The sequence below is a fragment of the Gymnoscopelus braueri genome (assembly GCF_963280865.1).
Source record: "Gymnoscopelus braueri genome assembly, chromosome: 20".
NCBI lineage: Eukaryota > Metazoa > Chordata > Actinopteri > Myctophiformes > Myctophidae > Gymnoscopelus > Gymnoscopelus braueri.
In genome coordinates this window covers 24,004,436-24,027,697 of record NC_137622.1, presented here as the reverse complement: position 1 = coordinate 24,027,697, position 23,262 = coordinate 24,004,436, and the positions used below count along the sequence as shown (strand labels likewise).

General features: G+C 40.3%; 4 protein-coding genes across 4 annotated transcripts in view; all 4 read left to right on the top strand.

The window, feature by feature from the left end:
• Positions 1 to 23,262, top strand: part of LOC308075516 (protocadherin alpha-C2-like) — a 162,537-nt gene that overhangs the window by 32,346 nt on the left and 106,929 nt on the right. The window lies entirely within an intron of this gene.
• On the top strand, positions 1,712 to 14,725 carry LOC308076356 (protocadherin alpha-8-like; the record flags this gene model as incomplete). Its single annotated transcript, XM_080416590.1, has 4 exons — positions 1,712 to 1,755; positions 3,004 to 3,151; positions 4,840 to 4,890; positions 12,452 to 14,725. The coding sequence occupies 4 exons, from the start codon at positions 1,712 to 1,714 to the stop codon at positions 14,723 to 14,725; spliced, it is 2,517 nt and encodes an 838-aa protein (XP_080272716.1).
• On the top strand, positions 8,644 to 12,447 carry LOC308076357 (protocadherin alpha-7-like; the record flags this gene model as incomplete). The annotated part of the gene is made up of 2 exons (XM_080416591.1): positions 8,644 to 11,026; positions 12,407 to 12,447. The coding sequence occupies 2 exons, from the start codon at positions 8,644 to 8,646 to the stop codon at positions 12,445 to 12,447; spliced, it is 2,424 nt and encodes an 807-aa protein (XP_080272717.1).
• On the top strand, positions 16,312 to 23,090 carry LOC308076355 (protocadherin alpha-8-like; the record flags this gene model as incomplete). Its single annotated transcript, XM_080416589.1, has 2 exons — positions 16,312 to 16,539; positions 20,913 to 23,090. The coding sequence occupies 2 exons, from the start codon at positions 16,312 to 16,314 to the stop codon at positions 23,088 to 23,090; spliced, it is 2,406 nt and encodes an 801-aa protein (XP_080272715.1).

The window sequence follows — 23,262 nt, the reverse complement described above, 5'->3', positions numbered from 1 at the left end:
GGGGGTGCTCCATATTGTTGTGGCCTGATTTGCAATGGATTCCTACGCATGTGTCTGTGCACCCGCCCCTGTCCTACTTTACTCAGGAAGCAGTGGAAACGCGCACAGATTTGGAAATAAATGATTAAGTGGTAGTTGGATTAAATACTGAGAGTCATTTGTGTCTCTCTCTTTCTCTCTGGTATCCCATTTTAGATGTGTGTGTGTGTGTGTGTGTGTGTGTGTGTGTGTGTGTGTGTGTGTGTGTGTGTGTGTGTGTGTGTGTGTGTGTGTGTGTGTGTGTGTGTGTGTGTGTGTGTGTGTGTGTGTGTGTGTGTGTGTGTGAGCATGCATGTCTGAATCTGTTTCAAGATTGATTTATGGACAGCATTTCTGTTGGTGAAAAACTAAATGACATGGCTATCCCGGGGTCGGCAGTGGCTCAGGGGTAGAGTGGCCGGTAGAGCGGCCGGCTGGGAACCGTGAGGTTCCCAGTTCGATCCCGGATTCCCCCAGAGTTGGTGTCGACGTGTCTTTTAGCAAGACGCTGAACCCCTACTTGCTCCCGATGAGTAGGTCCGGTGCCTTGCATGGTTTCCTCCACCATCGGTGTGTGGATGTAATGCACAATCTATGTAAATCGCTTTGGATAAAAGCGCTATATAAATGCACCATTTACCATTTATCCACGTACATTTGTCTCTCATACAGAGCATATGCACACAGACATTCCTCAATTTAAAGATTCTCATCTCATAGCATATAATATTTCTACAGTATCTACATGTGTGTGTATATACACTATATAATATCCCTCTCCTTCCTAGAAGTTTATACACTCATTCCACACTACCTACTATAACTCCCTGCTTTCATTTCAGTTCCTCTTTTTCTATTTCTTTTTTTTGTCCACCGCTGCTTACTATACACAATTATTTTCCTCTTTCTGTCTTTTCCCTTCCCCTCCCTCCATGTATCTCCACTACTGTCTCTACTGTATCAGAGCATCTGCTGTCATTAGTGTACTACTGCATAGGGTGTGGTTCTATTCACACTGTTTCCATAACACAGCTCCGTAAGAGCTCTGAAACAAAATACTCTTAGACACGACTCTGATGTCGGTATACCTGAATATGATCTTTCGTTCTTCAACAGACAGACGGTAATAAAGCTAACAGGGAGACAGCTTAGGACAGCTTGTGCATTGTCTGAAAATATTATTTTATGCTTCAACACAGATGAAGATGCGAGAAAATGGGAGAATGGGTCCAAACAATAGGCACCGCTACTCCTCCCTGTTTTGTGTCTATGATGGCGGTGATGCACTGGGAGCTTGGTATTGAATCAAGGATGATTCAACCTTTCAGCTCAAGACCCAAAATATACATTTGGCGTCTCCCTGGCACCCAAATGTACAAAAATACATAACCCATCTACAAGCTCACGATGTGGCACAATGCACCGTGTTTTGAGTTTGTAGATCTGCTGTTTTCACAAAATATATGGATTTAGATTTAAGGATTTAGAGGCTGCCCCCTCATTCTCTAATTATATGAAGACAACATACAGTACACAGACAGCACAGCATGACATCAACATGTGACCATACGGTATGAAGGGGGGGTGTCTTGAGGAGATGGTGATGGTTTGAGGTGTGAGGGGGTCTCCAGAGAGGGTAAGGGGGATGGGCCTGGTTGAGTGAGAAGGTCAGGCACTCTGTGGGGGTGTGGATATGGACAGAGAACCCAGCGCTGCCGCTAAAGTGGGTCTGTCACAGTGAATATGCTGCTGCAGAGCTGCATTACAAATGCATGAGCAACTCTGCTGCAACCCTGCCCAGCATGGCCTGCCTTGTGTGTGTGTGTGTGTGTGTGTGTGTGTGTGTGTGTGTGTGTGTGTGTGGGGGGGTGTTTGTATATGAGAATAAGTGAGAGCCTGACACTGTTGTGTGAACCTGCTTTGCCTTGTTATATGAGATGATAGGTTGGTGTAAATATGAACTATGGTGGATATGAATCAGTCTAGGAGAGTGCTGTAGAAAGCAAGAGAGACTCCAAAAGGAATCACGTTATCGTTAATACTGTCCAATGGATTTGAATAAAGAAAGACAAAAAAGGGCACAAGTACATAGACCTGTGTGTGTGTGTGTGTGTGTGTGTGTGTGTGTGTGTGTGTGCGTGTGTGCACATGCACATCTCAGCCCCCTGAGAAGGGGTTGCCATGGAGATGAGAGGGCTGTGCAGAAGGAAAGGGGGGGCTCGCCTCAGAGCATGTTCCAGTAACACCCCTCCCCCATGTACTCCATGTACTCTCACAGATGTGCAGTACACACCCCTAAACGCACGCACGCACGCACGCACACACACGCACGCACACACCCACCCTTATTAGCGTATTATATATTGATGGCCGTATTGATGTACAGCAACATAATAAAATCAATAATGTCAAATGTTATTATATTATATAATATTTGACACACCACTGACGAATACCCCATCCACAATGCAGAAAACACACCCTAAATTCTGTGAACAAACATCCCTCCCTCTCTGATTCTTTGACCCTCTGTCCAATCACTTGTCACTGTCACTTTGCTCCCTCCCTGTTTGGTCATGATATTCTTGCTTCTATGAGATGCAAATCATAGGCAGAATAACAGGCATGTAGTTTTGCTATATTCATCATACACCGTTTATTCATGTACAGTGACCAAAGTCTGTATCTTTATTTACCCACCATTTATTCACAATTAATTATTCAGTGTACTCAATTATCATACCCTCTGGAAATATGACTCATCAGTGCATTACGGTATTCACAAATTAAATGGGGCAAAGATATGCTTAGATACATGCTTGCTTGACTTAACCACCAAATTATATATTATCTGTACACACGCGCACGCACCAGCACACTCACACACTGCAGTGCTTTAGATGCTGTTCTGCAGGTGCAATTTAATATGACTTATTTTCACATTAGTGTGTGTAACTTCTAATCCATTAATTGACCCTTCTGCAGACTCTGCCCAGTGTGCAAGGCCATGCCCCAGCAGTATACAGCTGACGGTGGGAGAGGAGGTGGAGTGGCAACTCTGGGATGTCAGCATGTTTACACACCTCAGCAGGAGGCTTCTGCCAATTCATCTAGCGGCAATGCTCCCAAGCAGGCCGGATAAAATGAATGCCAAATTTTGCATATAGCTTGTGTTTCCAATTCTTGGAGAGAGGTGAATATTATCATACTGTAGATGTTTTGCTTGGTTGTGCCTCAAATAAAAGTGGCAGTCACTATGATATGAACATTCATTCAAATTACTACAAAAAGTGCCAACTCCATCTGTCGTGTATAGTGCTTGATTGCATTGTAAATATAGACAGATTGGGGTAAACTGCAGTTCCCTAAGATCAGGAATTATAACACTGCAGTCTGTCCTGGACTGTCCCAGGCTTATGTTACTCGTGGGTGGGTGGGTGGGGTGTGGTGGTGGGGGGCTATAGCACTGCCCTTTTGGGTGACAATTGTGACCTAGAACCACTTTGACCTATGCAGTGTTGTGGGTTATTATTGTTATTATTATTGGGATTTAGGGGCAAGGCGATTATGACTCAGGATGTGATTATTATTAACATTTTCAAATCATATCTCCTAGCGAATGGAAATAGGACAGGAATTTCTGCATCCAGGACCTAATCTGGGATTACAAACCTGGGAACGTTCATAAACTCATATCCACTGCCTCTGTGTAGATTTGGGCAAATGAAAAGAAAAAAAGAAAACAGGATGGGAGCACTGTAAAGGCTCTGCTGTGTCCATAAGAGGAGCAAAAAATGTGTTGCCTCGAGGTTATATTATAGGAGAGAACAAGACAATTACAAATATGTATTTATTTATTTTTACTATATGCTCTGGTTTTCCTTATACAGCATGTATAATTCAAATCACCAAATCATGTTATGGAGTTGATTCTTGCAGGTGTAGAATCTGGAGATTTGTCCAAATCAGGGCCAAAACACATTTCTTTTATCTGTACTTATTATTTATTTATTTATTAACATCAGACATTATGTAAAGTCAGAATACGTTGTTGTATGTAATGTAGAAATACTCTGTTACAAGCGAAAGTCAGGAAATCAAAATGTACTTAAAAGTAAGTGTAAAAGTACTCATTATGCATAAGGTCCCTTTTTAACAATTTTTCAAATGTATAAAATGTATAAAAATATAAGATCTACAAGCTCACAATGCGTTGCATCATTGTGAGCTTTAGATCGGCTAATAATAATCAAAATCTACAAGTAGTAACTTATAACTAAAGTTTTCAAATAAATGTAGTGGAGTAAAAGTACATTATCACATGTACTTAGTAACTTTCCACCACTGGTTTTCTTTTTAGAGAGAGAGAGAGAGAGAGAGAGAGAGAGAGAGAGAGAGCTAAGTAATAACAGCGTATCTTATTAATACACACAATTGTTGTCCAACTAAATCACGCAGGCTATAAAACGTTGCTGAAATGGTATTTGCGCATCAGCCTTTTAACCACATGGCGCCAGTGTTGTTCCATAGATAGAAGTGAGCACTAGCTGCGATCTGGCATGTCTAAGCCCCTCCCGTTCATAGATGTTAGGGACATTTCTTCAGTCTTTGTTGCGAAGAGGCGAGGAAATGAATACATCATCATACTATCATATGTATACACAGTTAAAACGGAGAAATATCCTCCGGGTTCCTCCCTGTGCCTAATTGATTTGGATCTATTTGGTTTTGATCTATGATTTGCTGTCGTTGGGTGGAATTATGTTTTTATGGAGTATGAGGAGCTCTATTGGGATATATCTTGTGCTCGTGCTGTTGAAGTGCTGTTGGCAAACAGTGACTGGACAGCTCTCCTACTCCGTCTCTGAGGAGGTAAACCCTGGGACTTCTGTTGGAAATATCGCTAAGGATCTAAACCTCAATGTGCAGGATTTGGACACTCGTATGTTTCAGATTGTTTCTGGATCAAAGACAAAATATTTCGAGGTAAATCTAAAGACTGGTGTTCTCTACGTGAATGAAAGAATAGACAGAGAGACGCTCTGCGCTGTGAAACTGAAATGTACAGTCAGTGTGGAGGCCGTGATAAATAATCCATTGAAGCTTTATCGTATTGACGTAGACATTTTAGATGCAAATGATAATTATCCGTTGTTTGCAGACAAATCACAAAATTTAGACATTGCAGAGAGTATGTTACCAGGAGCAAAATTCGCTTTATCAGAGGCATCAGATGCCGATGTAGGGAAGAATGGAGTCAGTACCTACAAATTAAGTCAGAATGAACACTTCTCTTTGGCAGTGCACAAAGAAGGAGACAGTGCCTCTGTAGAGTTAGTGCTACAGAAAGCTTTAGACCGAGAAAAACAGCCTGTGATTAATCTAACACTGACCGCTGTAGATGGAGGTAGTCCTCCAAAGTCTGGCACCTCACAGCTTGTTATTCATGTTTTAGACAATAACGATAACGTGCCAATATTTGATAAATCTTTATATAAAGTTAAAATTCCCGAAAACGCGTCCCCTGGCTCAACAATAATCACAGTCAATGCCATCGATGCAGACGAGGGCTTAAACAGTGAAATAATATATTCTCTTAGAAGTAAAGACCAAGACCACGTTCTTGATTTGTTTGAAATTGAACCTCACACTGGTGTAATTACTACAAAGGGCAAGCTTGATTTTGAAGAAAGAACAGCTTTTGAGATACGTGTAGAGGCCAGTGACAAAGGCCATCTCCCAATGGCAGCTCACTGCAAGGTGCTGGTGGAAGTGGTGGACCTCAATGACAATGCTCCTGAGATCACCGTGACGTCTTTACTCAACGCAGTGAATGAAGATGGTAAACCGGGAACCGCAATTGCACTTGTGTCAATCCTCGATAAAGATGGTGGCAAGAACGGTGCAGTGAAATGTCACATCACAAATAAGGTTCCCTTTAAATTGGAGACAAATTATAAAAACTATTATTCATTGATGGTTGATGGACCGCTAGACAGAGAGAGTGCATCTCAGTATAACGTCTCAGTTTTAGCTATTGATGAAGGGAGTCCGCCACTGTCCAGCACCAGTGTTATTACTGTACACGTTTCTGATGTCAATGACAACGCTCCTCGCTTCTTAGAGCCAGTGATTAATGTGTATGTAAAAGAAAACGGGCCAGTAGGAACAATTATTAAAACCGTGTATGCAGTTGATGCTGACATAAATGAAAATGGCGACGTGAGCTATTCATTCTTTGGCAGTCATTATTTACCGCTGTCTACCATGGTAAATATAAATACAGCAACTGGAGATATTATAGGCCTGCAGTCATTCAACTACGAGGAGTTAAAAACGTTCCAGTTTCAAGTTCAGGCCACAGACTCTGGTGTTCCTCCGCTCAGCAGCAACGTGACTGTGAACGTTTTTATTCTGGATGAGAATGACAACAGTCCTGGAATCCTCTCGCCCTATTCTGAACACGGCTCTGTTAACGGTGAGAACATTCCTTATTCTGCTGAAGCTGGATACTTTGTAGCGAAAATCAGAGCTGTAGATGCAGACTCTGGTTATAACGCACTGCTTTCTTATCACATCACTGAACCAAAAGGAACAAACCTTTTTCGAATTGGAACCAGCACTGGGGAAATCAGAACTAAAAGGCGAATGAGTGACAATGACCTGAAAACTCACCCTTTGGTGGTGTTAGTTTCTGATAATGGAGAACCCTCCCTGTCAGCTACTGTGTCTATTGATGTAGTGGTGGTTGAAAATACAGGAGACATACATACTCAGTTCAGACATGTACCGATAACGGAGGAGAGCTTCTCTGATTTAAACCTGTATTTACTGATCGCCATTGTATCGGTGTCAGTGATCTTCATACTGAGCCTCGTCAGTCTAATAGCTGCCAAATGCCACAGGACAGACAGCAATTTCAGCAGGTATGGCGCCCCAATGATCACCACCCACCCTGACGGCAGCTGGTCTTACTCTAAATCTACTCAGCAGTATGACGTGTGTTTCAGTTCAGACACACTGAAGAGTGACGTAGTGGTTTTCCCCGCTCCATATCCCCCGGTAGATGCAGAGCTGATCAGTATAAACGGAAACGAGACGTTTAGCCTGACTCAGACTTTACCAAACAAAGAGAAGGTAAGATCAAACTGCATTTATTTTCTTTTTACAAATAGCGGCTAAGTAACGATGAAAGGTTTTACACTGTTTATATCTCACAAACTAGAAACATGCCGGTATAGATGTGAATCTAATAGGACATGTATTAATGGGCCCTTTGAAAAATTAATTTCAGATATATTATCCATGTTATTTTATGCTATGGGCCTTCTGCCTCAGCAGTAATGCGTTGTTAGATTGACCGCTGTCCATGGTGCTGAAAGCGAGCCAATGTGTGAACACTTGCTGAAAACTTTGGATTTGCTGATTTTTCTTAGGTTACCTAATAATCCCCTGGCTCTCTTATTGTGAAACATAAAAGCCACACATTTTAAACATTATAAATAGCACAATTTGGTCTCAGTCTATATGTTCTATTCTGTGTATTCCCTTCTCTTTTATTTGTCAATGATATCAGCGTTGCAACAGAAGCATTGCTAAAATGATGCACAAAATCGGTATAGTCTTATTTGGCCCTTTTCAATACTTCTGGAGGTTCAAACAGCTGGAGTCAACATAATATACTTACATACAGCTAAAATTCCGAGTTTTAATTGAAGTTTGTGGGTATTAAAAAACGACTCTTGCGGTTCCACCTTAACACACTGGATATTTTATAAATTCCTTTTAATTCAGTTATACATGTAGGCCTACAGAAGAAAACAATTTTGACGAGATATCCCTAATTTACAACCAAACAACAATGTGTTTGTTAAATGTTATTTTAGAAACGGAAAGATGAGTGTCCTTATGTTTACTTCATTATTACACATTCTCAAATATAATTGCCTTGTATCGCTTTTGTACTTCCAGTAGACAAGAAACAGCCAAAACAAAACATCTCCTCTAATATAATTAATTATTGTCACTTTACTTATTCTCTTATTTTAATCATTGCTTTGTATAAGCAGATTAAGCACTAAGTAACTTTGTTATGAAAAGTGATATATAAATAAAGATTATTATAATTATTGTTGTTATTATTATTATTATTATTATTATTATTATTATTATTACCCTTATTATTATAACAGCAACAACAACAAAAACGAGAAGCTCTGTTCATGTTGTTGTAACACATCACAATTAGTCGGGTTTTCTGTGATTCAATACAACCTCATGCTTCCTGTCCATATTGTTTAGTTTGCTTTTAGGCAATACAGTTAATAGTTCAGGACAGTACGTTGAATTCTAGACCCATGAACGCAGTTATTTCAAATGACCACGTGGCGACACTGTAGACCATAGCATTTGGGGCTGTTGAGGGATAGTCGAGGCCCCTCCCAAAATCAGAGGAGGATGATGTTTAAGTCTTATCACAAAGAGAAGCAGACGAGACAACGGTCAGTTTCCGTTTTAGTTGAGAAAGTGCATTCATAAATATTTAGCCTCTATTGTGCTGTTTGTCTGCATTACTCCACAAGTGTGAGTACTGGAATCGATGTTTGGTTCACGTTGGATGGAATTATGTTTTTACCGACGAGAAGGAGCTATATTGTGACATATTTTTTGCTCGTGCTGCTGGAGTGGGAAGCGGTGTACGGACAGCTCTCGTACTCCGTCTATGAGGAGGTAAACCCAGGGACTTCTGTTGGAAATATTGCTAAGGATCTAAACCTCAATGTACAGGATTTGGAATCCCGCATGTTTCAGATTGTTACCGGATCAAACAGCAAATACTTCGAGGTAAATCTGAAGACTGGTGTTCTCTACGTTAATGATAGAATAGACAGAGAGGCATTGTGCGCAGAGGAACTGAAATGTACAATTAGTGTAAAGGCTGTGATTAATAATCCATTAAAGCTTTATCGTATTGATATAGATATTTTAGATGCAAATGATAATTATCCGTTGTTTGCAGACAAATCACAAAATGTAGACATTGCAGAGAATACGTTGCCAGGAGCAAAATTTGCTTTATCAGAGGCATCTGATGCCGATGTGGGGAAGAATGGAGTCAGTACCTACAAATTAAGTCAAAATGAACACTTCTCTTTGGCAGTGCACAAAGAAGGAGAGAGTGCGTCTGTTGAGTTAGTGCTACAGAAAGCTTTAGACCGAGAAAAACAGCCAATTATTAATCTAACACTGACCGCTGTAGACGGAGGTAGTCCTCCAAAGCCTGGAACCTCACAGCTTGTTATTCATGTTTTAGACATTAACGATAACTTACCAATATTTGATAAATCTTTATATAAAGTTAAAATTCCCGAAAACACGTCCCCTGGCTCAACAATAGTCACTGTCCATGCTTTCGATGCAGACGAGGGTCTAAACAGTGAAATAGTATATTCTCTTAGAAGCAAAGACCAAGACCACATTCTTGACATGTTTGAAATCGAACCTCACACTGGTGTAATTACAATAAAAGGCAAGCTTGACTTTGAAGTAAGAAAAGCTTTTGAGATACGCGTTGAGGCCAATGACAAAGGCCAGCCCCCGATGGCGGCTCACTGCAAGGTGCTGGTGGAAGTGATAGACCTCAATGACAATGCTCCTGAGATCACCGTTACTTCATTACTCAACGCAGTGAATGAAGATGCTAAACCGGGAACCGCAATTGCACTTGTGTCAATCCTCGATAAAGATGGTGGCAAGAACGGTGCAGTGAAATGTCACATCACCAATAAGGTTCCCTTTAAATTGGAGACAAATTATGAAAACTATTATTCATTGGTGGTTGATGGAAAGCTAGACAGAGAGAGTGCATCTCAATATAATGTTTCAGTTTTAGCTACTGATGAAGGGAGTCCGCCACTGTCCAGCACCAGTGTTATTACTGTTCACGTTTCCGATGTCAATGACAACGCGCCTCGCTTCTTAGAACCAGTGATTAACGTTTATGTAAAAGAAAACGAGCCAGTGGGACAGATTATTAAAACCGTGTCTGCAGTTGATGCTGACATAAATGAAAATGCCGTCGTAAGCTATTCATTCTTTGGAAGTAATGATTTACCACTGTCTACCATGATAAATATAAATACAGTAACTGGAGATATTATAGGACTGCAGTCTTTCAACTATGAGGAGTTAAAAACATTCCAGTTTCAAGTTCAAGCCACAGACTCTGGTGTTCCTCCGCTCAGTAGCAACGTGACTGTGAACGTTTTTATCCTGGATGAGAATGACAACAGTCCAGGAATTCTCTCACCCTACTCTGAACACGGCTCTGTTAACAGTGAGAACATTCCTTATTCTGCTGAAGCTGGATACTTTTTGGGAAAAATCAGAGCTGTAGATGCAGACTCTGGCTACAATGCACTGCTTTCTTATCATATATCGGAACCAAAAGGAACGAACCTCTTTCGAATTGGAACCACCACTGGGGAAATCAGAACTAAAAGGCGAATGAGTGACAATGACCTGAAAACTCACCCTTTAGTAGTGTTGGTTTCTGATAACGGAGAACCCTCCCTGTCAGCTACTGTGTCTATTGATGTAGTGGTGGTTGAAAATACAGGAGACGTACATACTCAGTTCAGACATGTACCGATAACGGAGGAGAGCTTTTCTGATTTAAACCTCTATTTACTGATTGCCATTGTATCGGTGTCAGTGATCTTCATACTGAGCCTCGTCAGTCTAATAGCTGCCAAATGCCACAGGACAGACAGCAATTTCAGCAGGTATGGTGCCCCAATGATCACCACGCATCCTGACGGCAGCTGGTCTTACTCTAAATCTACTCAGCAGTATGACGTGTGTTTCAGTTCAGACACACTGAAGAGTGACGTAGTGGTTTTCCCCGCTCCGTATCCCCCTGTAGATGCGGAACTGATCAGTATAAACGGAAACGAGACTTTTAGCTTGACTCAGACTTTACCAAACAAAGAGAAGGTAAGATCAAACTGCATTTATTTTCTTTCTACAAATAGTGGTTTAGTAACGATGAAAGGTTTTACACTGTTTATATCTCACAAACTAGAGACATGCAGGTATATGACTCTAATAGGACATAATGGGCCCATTGAAAATCTTCAGATATAATATATCTGAAATTCATTTTTCAATGGGCCCATTAATACATGTCCTATTAGAGTCATATATTATTAGTATAATATTATTATCCATGTATATCCATGATATTTTATGCCATGGGCCTGCTGCCTCAGCAGTAATGCATTGTTGACCGCTGTCCATGGTGCTGAAAGCGAGCCAACTAGTGAACACTTGCTTAAAACTTTGGATTTGCTGATTTCTTTTTAGGTTAATAATCCCCTGGCTCTGTTATTTTGAAACATAAAAGTCAATTTTTTTTAACATTATGTGTATTCCCGTTTTATTTGTCAATGCCATCAGCGTTTTAACAGAAGCTTTGCTAAAATGATGTACAAAATCGGTAAAACAAGTCTTATTTGGCCCTTTTCAATACTTCTGAAGGGTCAAATAGCCGCAGTCAACATAGAATACTGACATACAGCTTCAATAGGCTATAGTTGCAATAAAATCCAGAGTTTTAATTTAACTTTGTGGGTATTACAAATGGACTCTTGCGGTTCCACCTTAACATAGATTTTACAAATTTCATTTACTTCAGTTATAGTAGACGAAAAACAGCCAAAACAAAGCATGTCCTCTGGTATAATTCATTATTGTCACTTTACTTATTGTCTTATTTTAATCATTGCTTTTATCCGGACAAGCACTTTGTAACTTTGTTATGAAAAGTGATGAATAAAGATTATTATTATCATTATTATTATTATTACTATAACAACAACAACAGCAACAACGAGAAGCTCTGTTCATGTTGTAACACATCACAGTAATGTATTAGTTAGGGTTTGTGTGCAATACAACCTCATGCTTCCTGTCCATATTGTTTGGTTTTCTTTAAGGCATTACAGTAAATAGTTCAAGACAGTAATTGATGTTGAATTCTAGACCCATGAACAACGCAGTTATTTCAAATGACCACGTGGCGACACTGTAGACCATAGCATTTGGGGGCTCTTGTTTGATGCTCGAGGCTCCTCCCAGAATCAGAGGAGGATGATGATTTAGTCTTATCACAAAGAGAAGCAGACGAGACAACGGTGCCAGGGTCAGTTTGCAATTTTCAGTTGAGAAAATACACGCAAAGATTTAGCCTGCATTTTGCTGTTAGTCTGGATTACTCTTCAAGTTTGAGTGTACTGGAATCGATGTTTGGTTCACATTGGATGGAATTATGTCTTTACCAACGAGAAGGAGCACTATTGTGACATATTTTGTGCTCGTGCTCCTGGAGTGGGAAGCGGTGTACGGACAGCTCTCCTACTCTGTGTCTGAGGAGCTAAACCCAGGGACTTCTGTTGGAAATATCGCTAAGGATCTAAACCTCAATGTGCAGAATTTGGAGTCCCGCATGTTTCAGATAGTTACCGGATCAAATAGAAAGTATTTCGAGGTAAATCTGAAGACTGGTTTTCTCTACGTTAATGACAGAATAGACAGAGAGGCGTTGTGCGCAGAGGAACTGAAATGTACAGTAAGTGTAGAGGCCGTGATAAATAACCCATTGAAACTGTATCATGTTGATATAGATATTTTAGATGCAAATGACAATTATCCATTGTTTGCAGCTAAATCACAAACTTTAGACATTGTAGAGACTACGTTGCCAGGAGCAAAATTTGCTTTATCAGAGGCATCTGATGCGGATGTGGGGAAAAATGGAGTCAGTACCTACAAATTAAGTCAGAATGAACACTTCTCGTTGGCAGTGCACATAGAAGGAGACAGTGCGTCTGTCGAGTTAGTGCTACAGAAAGCTTTAGACAGAGAAAAACAGCCTATTATTAATCTAACACTGACCGCTGTAGATGGAGGTAGTCCTCCAAAGTCTGGCACTTCAAATCTTGTTATTCATGTTTTAGACATTAACGACAACTTACCGATGTTTAATAAGTCTTTATATAAGACTCAAATACCAGAAAACACGTCCCCTGGTTCAACAATAATCACCGTAAATGCCATCGATGCAGACGAGGGCCTAAACAGTGAAATACTATATTCTCTTAGAAGCAAAGACCAAGACCACATTCTTGATTTATTTGAAATTGAACCTCACACTGGAGCTATTACAGTAAAAGGCAAGCTTGACTTCGAAGAAAGAAAAGCTTTTGAGATACGTGTAGAGGCCAGTGACAAAGGCCAGCCCCCTATGGCAGCTCATTGCAAGGTGCTGGTGGAAGTGGTGGACCTCAATGACAATAGTCCTGAGATCACTGTTACTTCATTACTCAATGCAGTGAATGAAGATGCAAAATCGGGAACCGCAATTGCACTTGTGTCTGTCCTCGATAAAGATGGAGGCAAGAATGGTGCAGTGAAATGTAATATCACAAATAAGGTCCCCTTTAAATTGGAGACAAATTATAAAAACTATTATTCATTGGTGGTTGATGGACCGCTAGACAGAGAGAGTGCATCTCAATATAATATCTCAGTTATCGCTACTGATGAAGGGACTCCGCCACTGTCCAGCACCAGTGTTATTACTGTACACGTTTCTGATATCAATGACAACTCGCCTCGCTTCTTAGAAGCAGTGATTAACGTTTATGTAAAAGAAAACGGGCAGGTGGGAACAATTATTAAAACCGTGTCTGCAGTTGATGCTGACATTAATGAAAATGGCGTCGTGAGCTATTCATTTTTTGGCAGCAATTATTTACCGCTGTCAACGATGGTAAATATAAATACAGTGACTGGAGATATTATAGGCCTGCAGTCTTTCAACTACGAGGAGTTCAAAACGTTCCAGTTTCAAGTTCAGGCCACAGACTCTGGTATTCCTCCACTCAGTAGCAACGTGACTGTGAACGTTTTTATCCTGGATGAGAATGACAACAGTCCCGGGATTCTATCACCCTATTCTGAACACGGTTCTGTTAACAGTGAGAACATTCCTTATTCTGCTGAAGCTGGATACTTTGTGGCCAAAATCAGAGCTGTAGATGCAGATTCTGGCTATAACGCACTTCTTTCTTATCATATATCTGAACCAAAAGGAACAAACCTCTTTCGAATTGGTACCAGCACTGGAGAAATCAGAACTAAAAGGCGTATGAGTGACAATGACCTGAAAACTCACCCTTTGGTGGTGTTGGTTTCTGATAACGGAGAACCCTCCCTGTCAGCTACTGTGTCTATTGATGTAGTGGTGGTTGAAAATACAGGAGACATTCAGACTCAATTCAGGCATGTACCCATAACGGAGGAAAGTTTTTCTGATTTAAATCTGTATTTGCTGATTGCCATCGTGTCGGTGTCAGTGATCTTTCTACTGAGCCTCATCAGTTTAATAGCTGTGAAATGCCACAGGACAGACGGTAATTTCAGCAGGTATGGTGCCCCAATGATCACCACCCACCCTGACGGAAGCTGGTCTTACTCTAAATCTACTCAGCAGTATGACGTGTGTTTCAGCTCAGACACACTGAAGAGTGACGTAGTGGTTTTTCCAGCTCCGTATCCCCCGGTAGATGCGGAACTAATCAGTATAAACGGAAACGAGACGTTTAGCAGGACTCAGACTTTACCAAGCAAAGAGAAGGTAAGTTGAATATGACGAATTTAGACAAATACCACTTTATATTTAATTGAACACAAAAGTGGAAACTATTATTATTGTTTAAAGAAAGGAAGCGCTGCCTGCATGGGTTCAATCACAGTGGCTCAAAACAGGTGCTCTTCAGTGGAACAGGTATAGGCCTATAGAAGCAAAGGAACCCAAAGTTCTACTTCAAAAGGGTGTCAGACCCAAGTTTCAAAACGCGTCGGCCAGCGTTTGGCCTTGCTCATCTGTGAAATTAAATCTATTTAATGTTTTCACCTGAAGTATTTTTTTCCCTACGGTCTGCCTCACCACAAGCAGAACTTTGGGTTCCCTTGCTTCTATTATTGTTGTTATTATCATACTCTTGGTTGCTTGTTTTTGCAGGAAATGCACTTAAGACTTCTGGTGATTAGTAGTTTCGTTCCCTATGTTGAATGCACTTATTGTAAGTCGCTTTGGATAAAAGCGTCTGCTAAATGACTGTAATGTAATGTAATTTAATGTATCATTATTATTATATTATTTATATTATCATTAATATGATAATAATAATAATTATTATTATTATATTAATTATAATAAAACATTATTATGATATAGTCTGAGCAGAGCAGGTTTCTAGCCTTCTTGTGCTCTGCAAATGCATTGTGCTGCACATTTGGTTTGTCGCTCTCCATGGTGCTGAAAGTAAGTTGACGTTTAGGCCATTACTTTCAAAGTTTATTGCTAGATAATGTTCTGGCTTTGGTAATCATCTCAAATGTAATAAGCGGCACATGTTTTAGACGTTATTGCACACAGTTTGGTGTCACTTATTTAATCTATGTTGCTTATTTCATAGTCTTATCTTATTACTTAGTAATTTCTATTGGCCATTCATGTTGAAAGTATTGAAAACATATACTTAATTAAATTAATTGCAAATGTATTAACAGATCTCAATCTCGTCATGAAAGGAGGTAAAATGTATATATATATGTATTGAATGGTCACCTGATATTGCACCTTAAGATTGATTGAATTTCATGAACTGCCTTTACATCGAGTAATACACACACACAATCGTTTTAGCAAGATATCCATAAAAATCCCCAAAAATCTGTAGTTTTTTTTGTTTCATTAATTGAGTATCACTTTTTGAAGTTAGCTATAGCTATCCATCTCATTATGATGAAAAGCTCTGTTCATGTTTCTGCAAAATGATCATCTTATTATATTGGTTTTATATCCTCATGATTCCTGTCTATTTCGTTTAGCTTGCATTCCCCCCACATTACTTATTATTTATTATAGTGAATATTGAATTGCAGACCCAAGGCTACTGAACGCAGTTATTCCGAATGACCACGTGGAGACACTGTAGACCATACCATTTGGAGGTTCTCTTTTTATGCTCGAGGCTCCTCCTAGATTCAGCGGCTGATGATTATTTGGGCTTTGTCACAAAGAGAAGCAGGCGAGGAGAGAACGGTTCCAGTGTCCCGTTTGCTACAGTTTACTGGAAATCATTAGGTTTTATTTTGCTGATAGTCTGGGTATTCGACACAAGTGTGGATAGTGGAATCAATATTTTTTTCGGTTTGGATGAAATTATGTCTTTGCCGAATAGAAAGAGCTCTATTTTTGCGTATCTATTGCTGGTATTGTTGCTGGTGTGTAACTGGAAAGCGGTGTCCGGTCAGCTTTCCTACTCCGTCTCTGAGGAGGTAAACCTGGGAACTTCTGTTGGAAATATCGCTAAGGATCTCAACCTCAGTTTACCGGATTTGGAGTCCCGTATGTTTCAGATTGTTACCGGATCAAACAGAAAATATTTCGAGGTAAATCTGAAGACAGGTGTTCTCTACGTTAATGACAGAATAGACAGAGAGGCGTTGTGCGCAGAGGAACTGAAATGTACAGTAAGTGTAGAGGCTGTTATCAATAACCCGTTGAAGCTTTATCGTATTGATGTAGACATTTTAGATGCAAATGATAATGAGCCGTTTTTTGCGACTAAATCGCAAAATTTAGACATTGCAGAAAATATTTGGACAGGAATGAAGTTTGCTTTGTCTCAGGCAACTGATGAAGATGTTGGGAAAAATGCAGTCAACACGTACAAATTAAGTCAAAACGAGCACTTCTCTTTGGCAGTGCATAAGGATGGGGCGAGTGTTTCTGCAGAGTTGGTGCTTCACAAATCTTTAGACCGAGAAAAACAGCCTTTGATTAATCTAACACTGACCGCTATAGATGGAGGTAGTCCTCCAAAGTCTGGTACCTCGCAGCTTGTTATTCATGTTTTAGACATAAACGATAACCCTCCCATATTCACACAATTGTTGTATAAAACTAAAATTTCTGAAAATGCGTCCCATGGAACAACACTTATCACTGTCAATGCCATTGATGCAGACGAGGGCCTTAACAGTGAAATAATATATTATCTTAGAAACAAAGACCAAGACCACGTTCTTGATTTGTTTGAAATTGAACCTCACACTGGTGTAATTGCAGTAAAAGGCAAACTTGACTTTGAGGTAAGAAAAGCATTTGAGATACGCGTCGAGGCCAGTGACAAAGGCCAGCCCCCGATTGCAGCTCACTGCAAGGTGCTGGTAGAAGTGGTGGACCTCAATGACAATGCTCCTGAGATCACCGTGACTTCATTACTCAACGCAGTGAATGAAGATGCTAAACCAGGAACCGCAATTGCACTTGTTGCTATCCTCGATAAAGATGGTGGCAAGAACGGTGCAGTGAAATGTCACATCACCAATAAGGTTCCATTTAAATTGGAGACAAATTATAAAAACTACTATTCATTGGTGGTTGATGGACCGCTAGACAGAGAGCTTGCTTCTCAGTATAACGTCTCAGTTTTAGCTACTGATGAAGGGAGTCCGCCACTGTCCAGCACCAGTGTTATTACTGTACACGTCTCTGATATCAATGACAACGCTCCTCGCTTCTTAGAGCCAGTGATTAATGTGTATGTAAAAGAAAACGGGCCAGTGGGAACAATTATTAAAACCGTGTCTGCAGTTGATCCTGACATCAATGATAATGCTCAAGTCAGTTATGCATTTTTAGAAAATAAAAGTAATCCGTTGCCTCTATCTACAATGGTGAATATCAATTCTGAAACGGGAGACATAGTCAGTCTCCAGTCATTTAACTACGAGGAGCTTAAAACCTTTCAATTTAAAGTTCAGGCAACAGACTCTGGTGTTCCTCCGCTGAGTAGCAATGTGACTGTAAATGTGTTGATTCTGGATGAGAATGACAACAGCCCAGGGGTATTGTCCCCCTATTCTGAACACAGCTCTGTTAATAGTGAGAACATTCCTTATTCTGCTGAAGCTGGATACTTTGTGGCCAAGATCAGAGCTGTAGACGCAGACTCTGGCTATAACGCGTTGCTTTCTTATCACATCACTGAACCAAAAGGAACTAACCTCTTTCGAATTGGAACCAGCACTGGGGAAATCAGAACTAAGAGGCGAATGAGTGACAATGACCTGAAAACTCACCCATTGGTGGTGTTAATTTCTGATAATGGAGAACCATCCCTGTCAGCTACTGTGTCTATTGATGTAGTTGTGGTTGAAAATACAGGTGACATCCAGACTCAGTTCAGAAATGTACAGATAAAGGACGAGAGCTTCTCTGATTTAAATCTGTATTTACTCATCGCCATTGCATCGGTGTCAGTGATCTTTCTACTGAGCCTCATCAGTTTAGTAGCTGTCAAATGCCACAGGACAGACAGCAATTTCAGCAGGTACGGCGCCCCAATGATCACCACCCATCCTGACGGCAGCTGGTCTTACTCTAAATCTACCCAGCAGTATGACGTGTGTTTCAGTTCAGACACACTGAAGAGTGACGTAGTGGTTTTTCCTGCTCCGTATCCCCCGGTAGACGCTGAACTGATCAGTATAAACGGAAGTGACACGTTTAGCCGGACTCAGACTTTACCAAATAAAGAACAGGTAAGATCAAACTGCATTTATTTTCTTCATACAAATAGCGGTGTCGTGACAATTTTGAGCTTTACACAGTTCCCATGGTTTCCACCCCCCCCCCCCCCTCTCTCTCTAAACCCTCCTCTGTGTCAGTTTGAATGAGCCCATGAATTTCCCACGAGTTTCAGATATATTTGACACGTTATTTATATGCCATATATCTCTTAGATTGGCAGCTGTCCATGGTGCTGAAAGTGACATATGAACGCTGTTGTTTAAAACCTACTCATTTTGTATACATATTACAATTCAATTACATATCTCGACCACCAAAGTTTAAACATGTTTAAATCAGGGGTTTTCAACCGGTGGTCCGCGGAGGTATTGCAGGTGGTCCCTGGCCATAAAAATAATAATAATTTAAAAACCTTTTTATTTATTTATTTTACTTTCAATAACTTACAGGAGTTCTTACTGTAAGGTGTGTGTGATATGAAATGTGAGCTTACCATAATCACAGTAATCCTTAATCATATTCCATCATATTCAAACAAAATCACTGTATTTTATTAGATATTATATTGATATTATAGCTATTTTCTCCAGCTCCCTGTGGTGCTTGAACCCCCGACCACTATTGTGTGGGGTGGGTCTATGATGGACCCACCACGCACAATAGTGGTGGTCCCCAGGTTGCTCTTAGTCAGGATGGTGGTCCTTGGGTCAAAATCAGTTGAAAACCCCTGGTTTAAATGATCCCACTGCGAGTGAGTTTAAGTCATAGGCTCTATGTTGAAAGTCATCGTTTGTCTTAACGAGGCCTTGAAAAAATACTTTAAGATATCATGCTATGCCGTTCTGATGTTTTCCACTGTCCATGGTGATGAACACGAAGAGACATAGGACGTATTTCTTTTGCACATCATCCTCTGACTAATGAATGGGTTAAAGTGATCATTTGCATGTCAGGTATAGCCTAACAGTTTTGCGTTGTTGTTCATTTTGGCTTATTTTCTTTTTAGTTTATTTTGTATACTAATAATACATGGATACTTTTTACAGTTTCGATAGTTTTGAACGTTGAAACAGCCCTGTGTTGCCATAAAAACTTTGATGTACAGTATTTGCGATTTTATTAATTGTATTTTAATTCAAAACCATGTGGCATGTAATACTTTACTTTTGGGCAATATACCCAATGAGTTCTCTAAATTCTTTATTGATAATAAGAAATGGATTTTAAGCCTTTTGAAAAAGATGGTATGCATATTAAGTGCTACTCTGCTCTGTGCTTCCATTTGTTTTGCCGCTATCCATGGTGCTGAAAGCGAGTTTACTTATGGGCAATGTTCTTTAGATTTCCCCTGGCTCTGTTAATTGTGACAGTTTTGTGTAATTTTCTCTCAATTTTCTGATCTTTCTATCTTATTCATTATCGTCATTATAACTACAAGCTGCTTTATGCCAGTTTAAAATGTTCTGAAATTGAAAAACAGCCCTTGGTGTTGACATTAAAACGGGACTGTTGGTGATTTTATGGAATTGAAAGCCGCCTTTATTTGAAAGTTTTCAGACATAGGCAGTAGGCCCACCCGTAAAGTCACAATGTGTGCTATTTTGGGTACTTTAAAGAATTTGGGGGGAGAATGGAGATAAGTTGCTTGCAAGTCGTTTGTGTTAGATCATCGGATGTTGATATTGATTGCCATGTAGACCCATGAAGTTGAATGCAGTAATGCCAAATAACCACGTGGTGACACTGTAGACCATAGCATTTTAGGTTGTTTTTTGACGCTCGATGCCCCTCCCAAATGTATAGGATGTTAATCTTTCTCAAGGCTTCTCACAAAGAGAATCGGGAGAAGAGAGAACCATGCCTGGGTGTCTTTTTATTTTGCTGTAGAAAAGATAAACGGAAATACTTAGCCTGTATTTTGCTGTTAGTATGGATGATTTGATGTAATTCTGGAACTGGATATCGTATCGGAATGCAATTATTTTCCGCATCGGATGGAATTATGTTTCTACCGAGTGGAAGGCGCTCTGCTGTAACATATCTGGTGCTTCTGCTGTTGGAGTTTTACTGGGGAACAGTGTACGGACAGCTCTCCTACTCCGTTTCTGAGGAAGTAAATCCGGGGACTTCAGTTGGAAATATCGCAAAGGATCTAAGCCTTAATATACAGGATTTGGACACCCGCATGTTTAGGATTGTTACTGGATCAAAGAAAAAATATTTCGAGGTCAATTTAAAGACTGGTGTTCTCTACGTCAACGACAGAATAGACAGAGAGGAGCTCTGTGCGAAGGCTCCAAAATGCAATGTAAATGTAGAGGCTGTGATTAATGATCCTCTTAAACTATACCGTATTGAAATCAATATTATAGATAGTAATGATAATTTTCCGTCTTTCATTGCAAAGTCACAAACGATGGACATTGCTGAAAGCACATTGCCTGGTGCAAGATTTCCTCTACTGTCAGCCTATGATGCAGACGTCGGAAAAAATGGCATAAACACATACAAACTCAGTTCTGTTGAACACTTTTCAGTGGCAATTAGCAAATCAGGTGAGCATACATCTGTTGAATTAGTACTGCAGAAAGCTTTAGACCGAGAAAAAGAACCTGTGATCACACTTACGCTATTAGCCATAGACGGTGGCTCTCCGCCGAAGTCTGGCAGTTCAGAGATCATAATTAATGTTTTAGACATTAATGACAACATGCCGGTTTTTAGTCAAACACTGTATAAGACACGTGTGTATGAAAACGTGCCAGTTGGGACATCCCTATTAACTTTGAATGCTACAGACTCAGACGAAGGAATGAATAAAGAGATCACATATTCACTTAACACAAGAGAGCAGGACCATATACTGGAGATATTTGAAATTGACCAAGACACAGGCGTATTATCTGTTAAGGGAAATGTGGACTTTGAGGAACATCCTGCATTTGAGATTCGTGCACAGGCTAGTGACAGAGGTCAGCCCCCTATGTCTACTCACTGTAAAGTGCTGGTTGAAGTGGTGGACCTCAATGACAATGCTCCTGAGATCACCGTGACGTCATTGGAAAGCACAGTGAAAGAGGATGCTAAAAAAGGGACCGCTATTGCACTCGTTTCAGTTGATGACAGAGATGGAGGCAAGAATGGCGAAGTTGATTGTAAAATAAATGAAGGCATTCCATTCAAATTGGAGACAAACTACAATAATTATTATTCATTAGTAGTTGACGGACCTTTAGACAGAGAGAACTTTCCCCAGTATAATATAACCATTACTGCTACAGACATGGGGGACCCGCCTCTATCGAGCACCAGTATTATTTTTATAAAGGTTTCTGATGTCAACGACAACGCACCTCACTTTTTGGAACCTGTAATTAATGTTTATGTGAAAGAGAACAGTGCAGTTGGGACAGTTATTAAAACGGTGTCTGCAGTTGATGCGGACATTAGTGAAAATGGCCAGGTGAGATATTCATTTTTAGAAAGTAACAGTTACACATTGCCACATCCTACATTGGTAAGGATAAATTCAGAAACAGGAGATATAGTCAGTCTCCAGTCTTTCAACTATGAGGAGTTAAAAGCGTTTCATTTTAAAGTTCAGGCAACAGACTCTGGTGTCCCTCCACTCAGTAGCAATGTGACGGTAAATGTTTTTATCCTGGATGAGAATGACAACAGTCCCGGGATTCTCGCGCCCTATTCTGAACACGGCTCTGTTAATAGTGAGAACATTCCGTATTCTGCTGAAGCTGGATACTTTGTGGCCAAGATCAGAGCTGTCGATGCAGATTCTGGCTACAATGCGCTGCTTTCATATCACGTCTCTGAGCCAAAGGGAAATAACCTCTTTCGAATTGGAACCAGCACCGGGGAAATCAGGACTAAGAGGCGAATGAGTGACAATGACCTGAAAACCCATCCTTTAGTGGTGTCAGTTTCTGATAACGGAGAACCATCCCTGTCAGCTACGGTGTCTATTGATGTAGTGGTGGTTGAAAATACAGGTGACATCCAGACTCAGTTCAGAAATGTACAGATAAAGGACGAGAGCTTCTCTGATTTAAATCTGTATTTACTCATCGCCATTGCATCGGTGTCAGTGATCTTTCTACTGAGCCTCATCAGTCTAATAGCTGTCAAATGCCACAGAACAGACAGCAGCTTCAGCCGGTATGGCGCCCCAATGATCACCACCCATCCTGACGGGAGCTGGTCTTACTCTAAATCTACTCAGCAGTATGACGTATGTTTCAGTTCAGACACACTGAAGAGTGACGTAGTAGTCTTCCCTGCACCGGGTCCGTGTCCTCCTGTAGATGCGGAACTAATCAGTATAAATGGAAGCGACACCTTTTACCGGACTCAGACTCTACCCAATAAGGAGCAGGTAAGATCAATGTGATATTATTTTCCTTCGACATATAGGCGGCAATTCGATGTTTTAAAGTTTTAACATTTCACACAAAAATAAAACCCGAAAAATAATCTAATATAGGCCATGTGTTTTTAAAATATCCCTGAACCATGAATTAAGATATTTGTCTGCAAATATATAATAAAATAAATTAAAATTA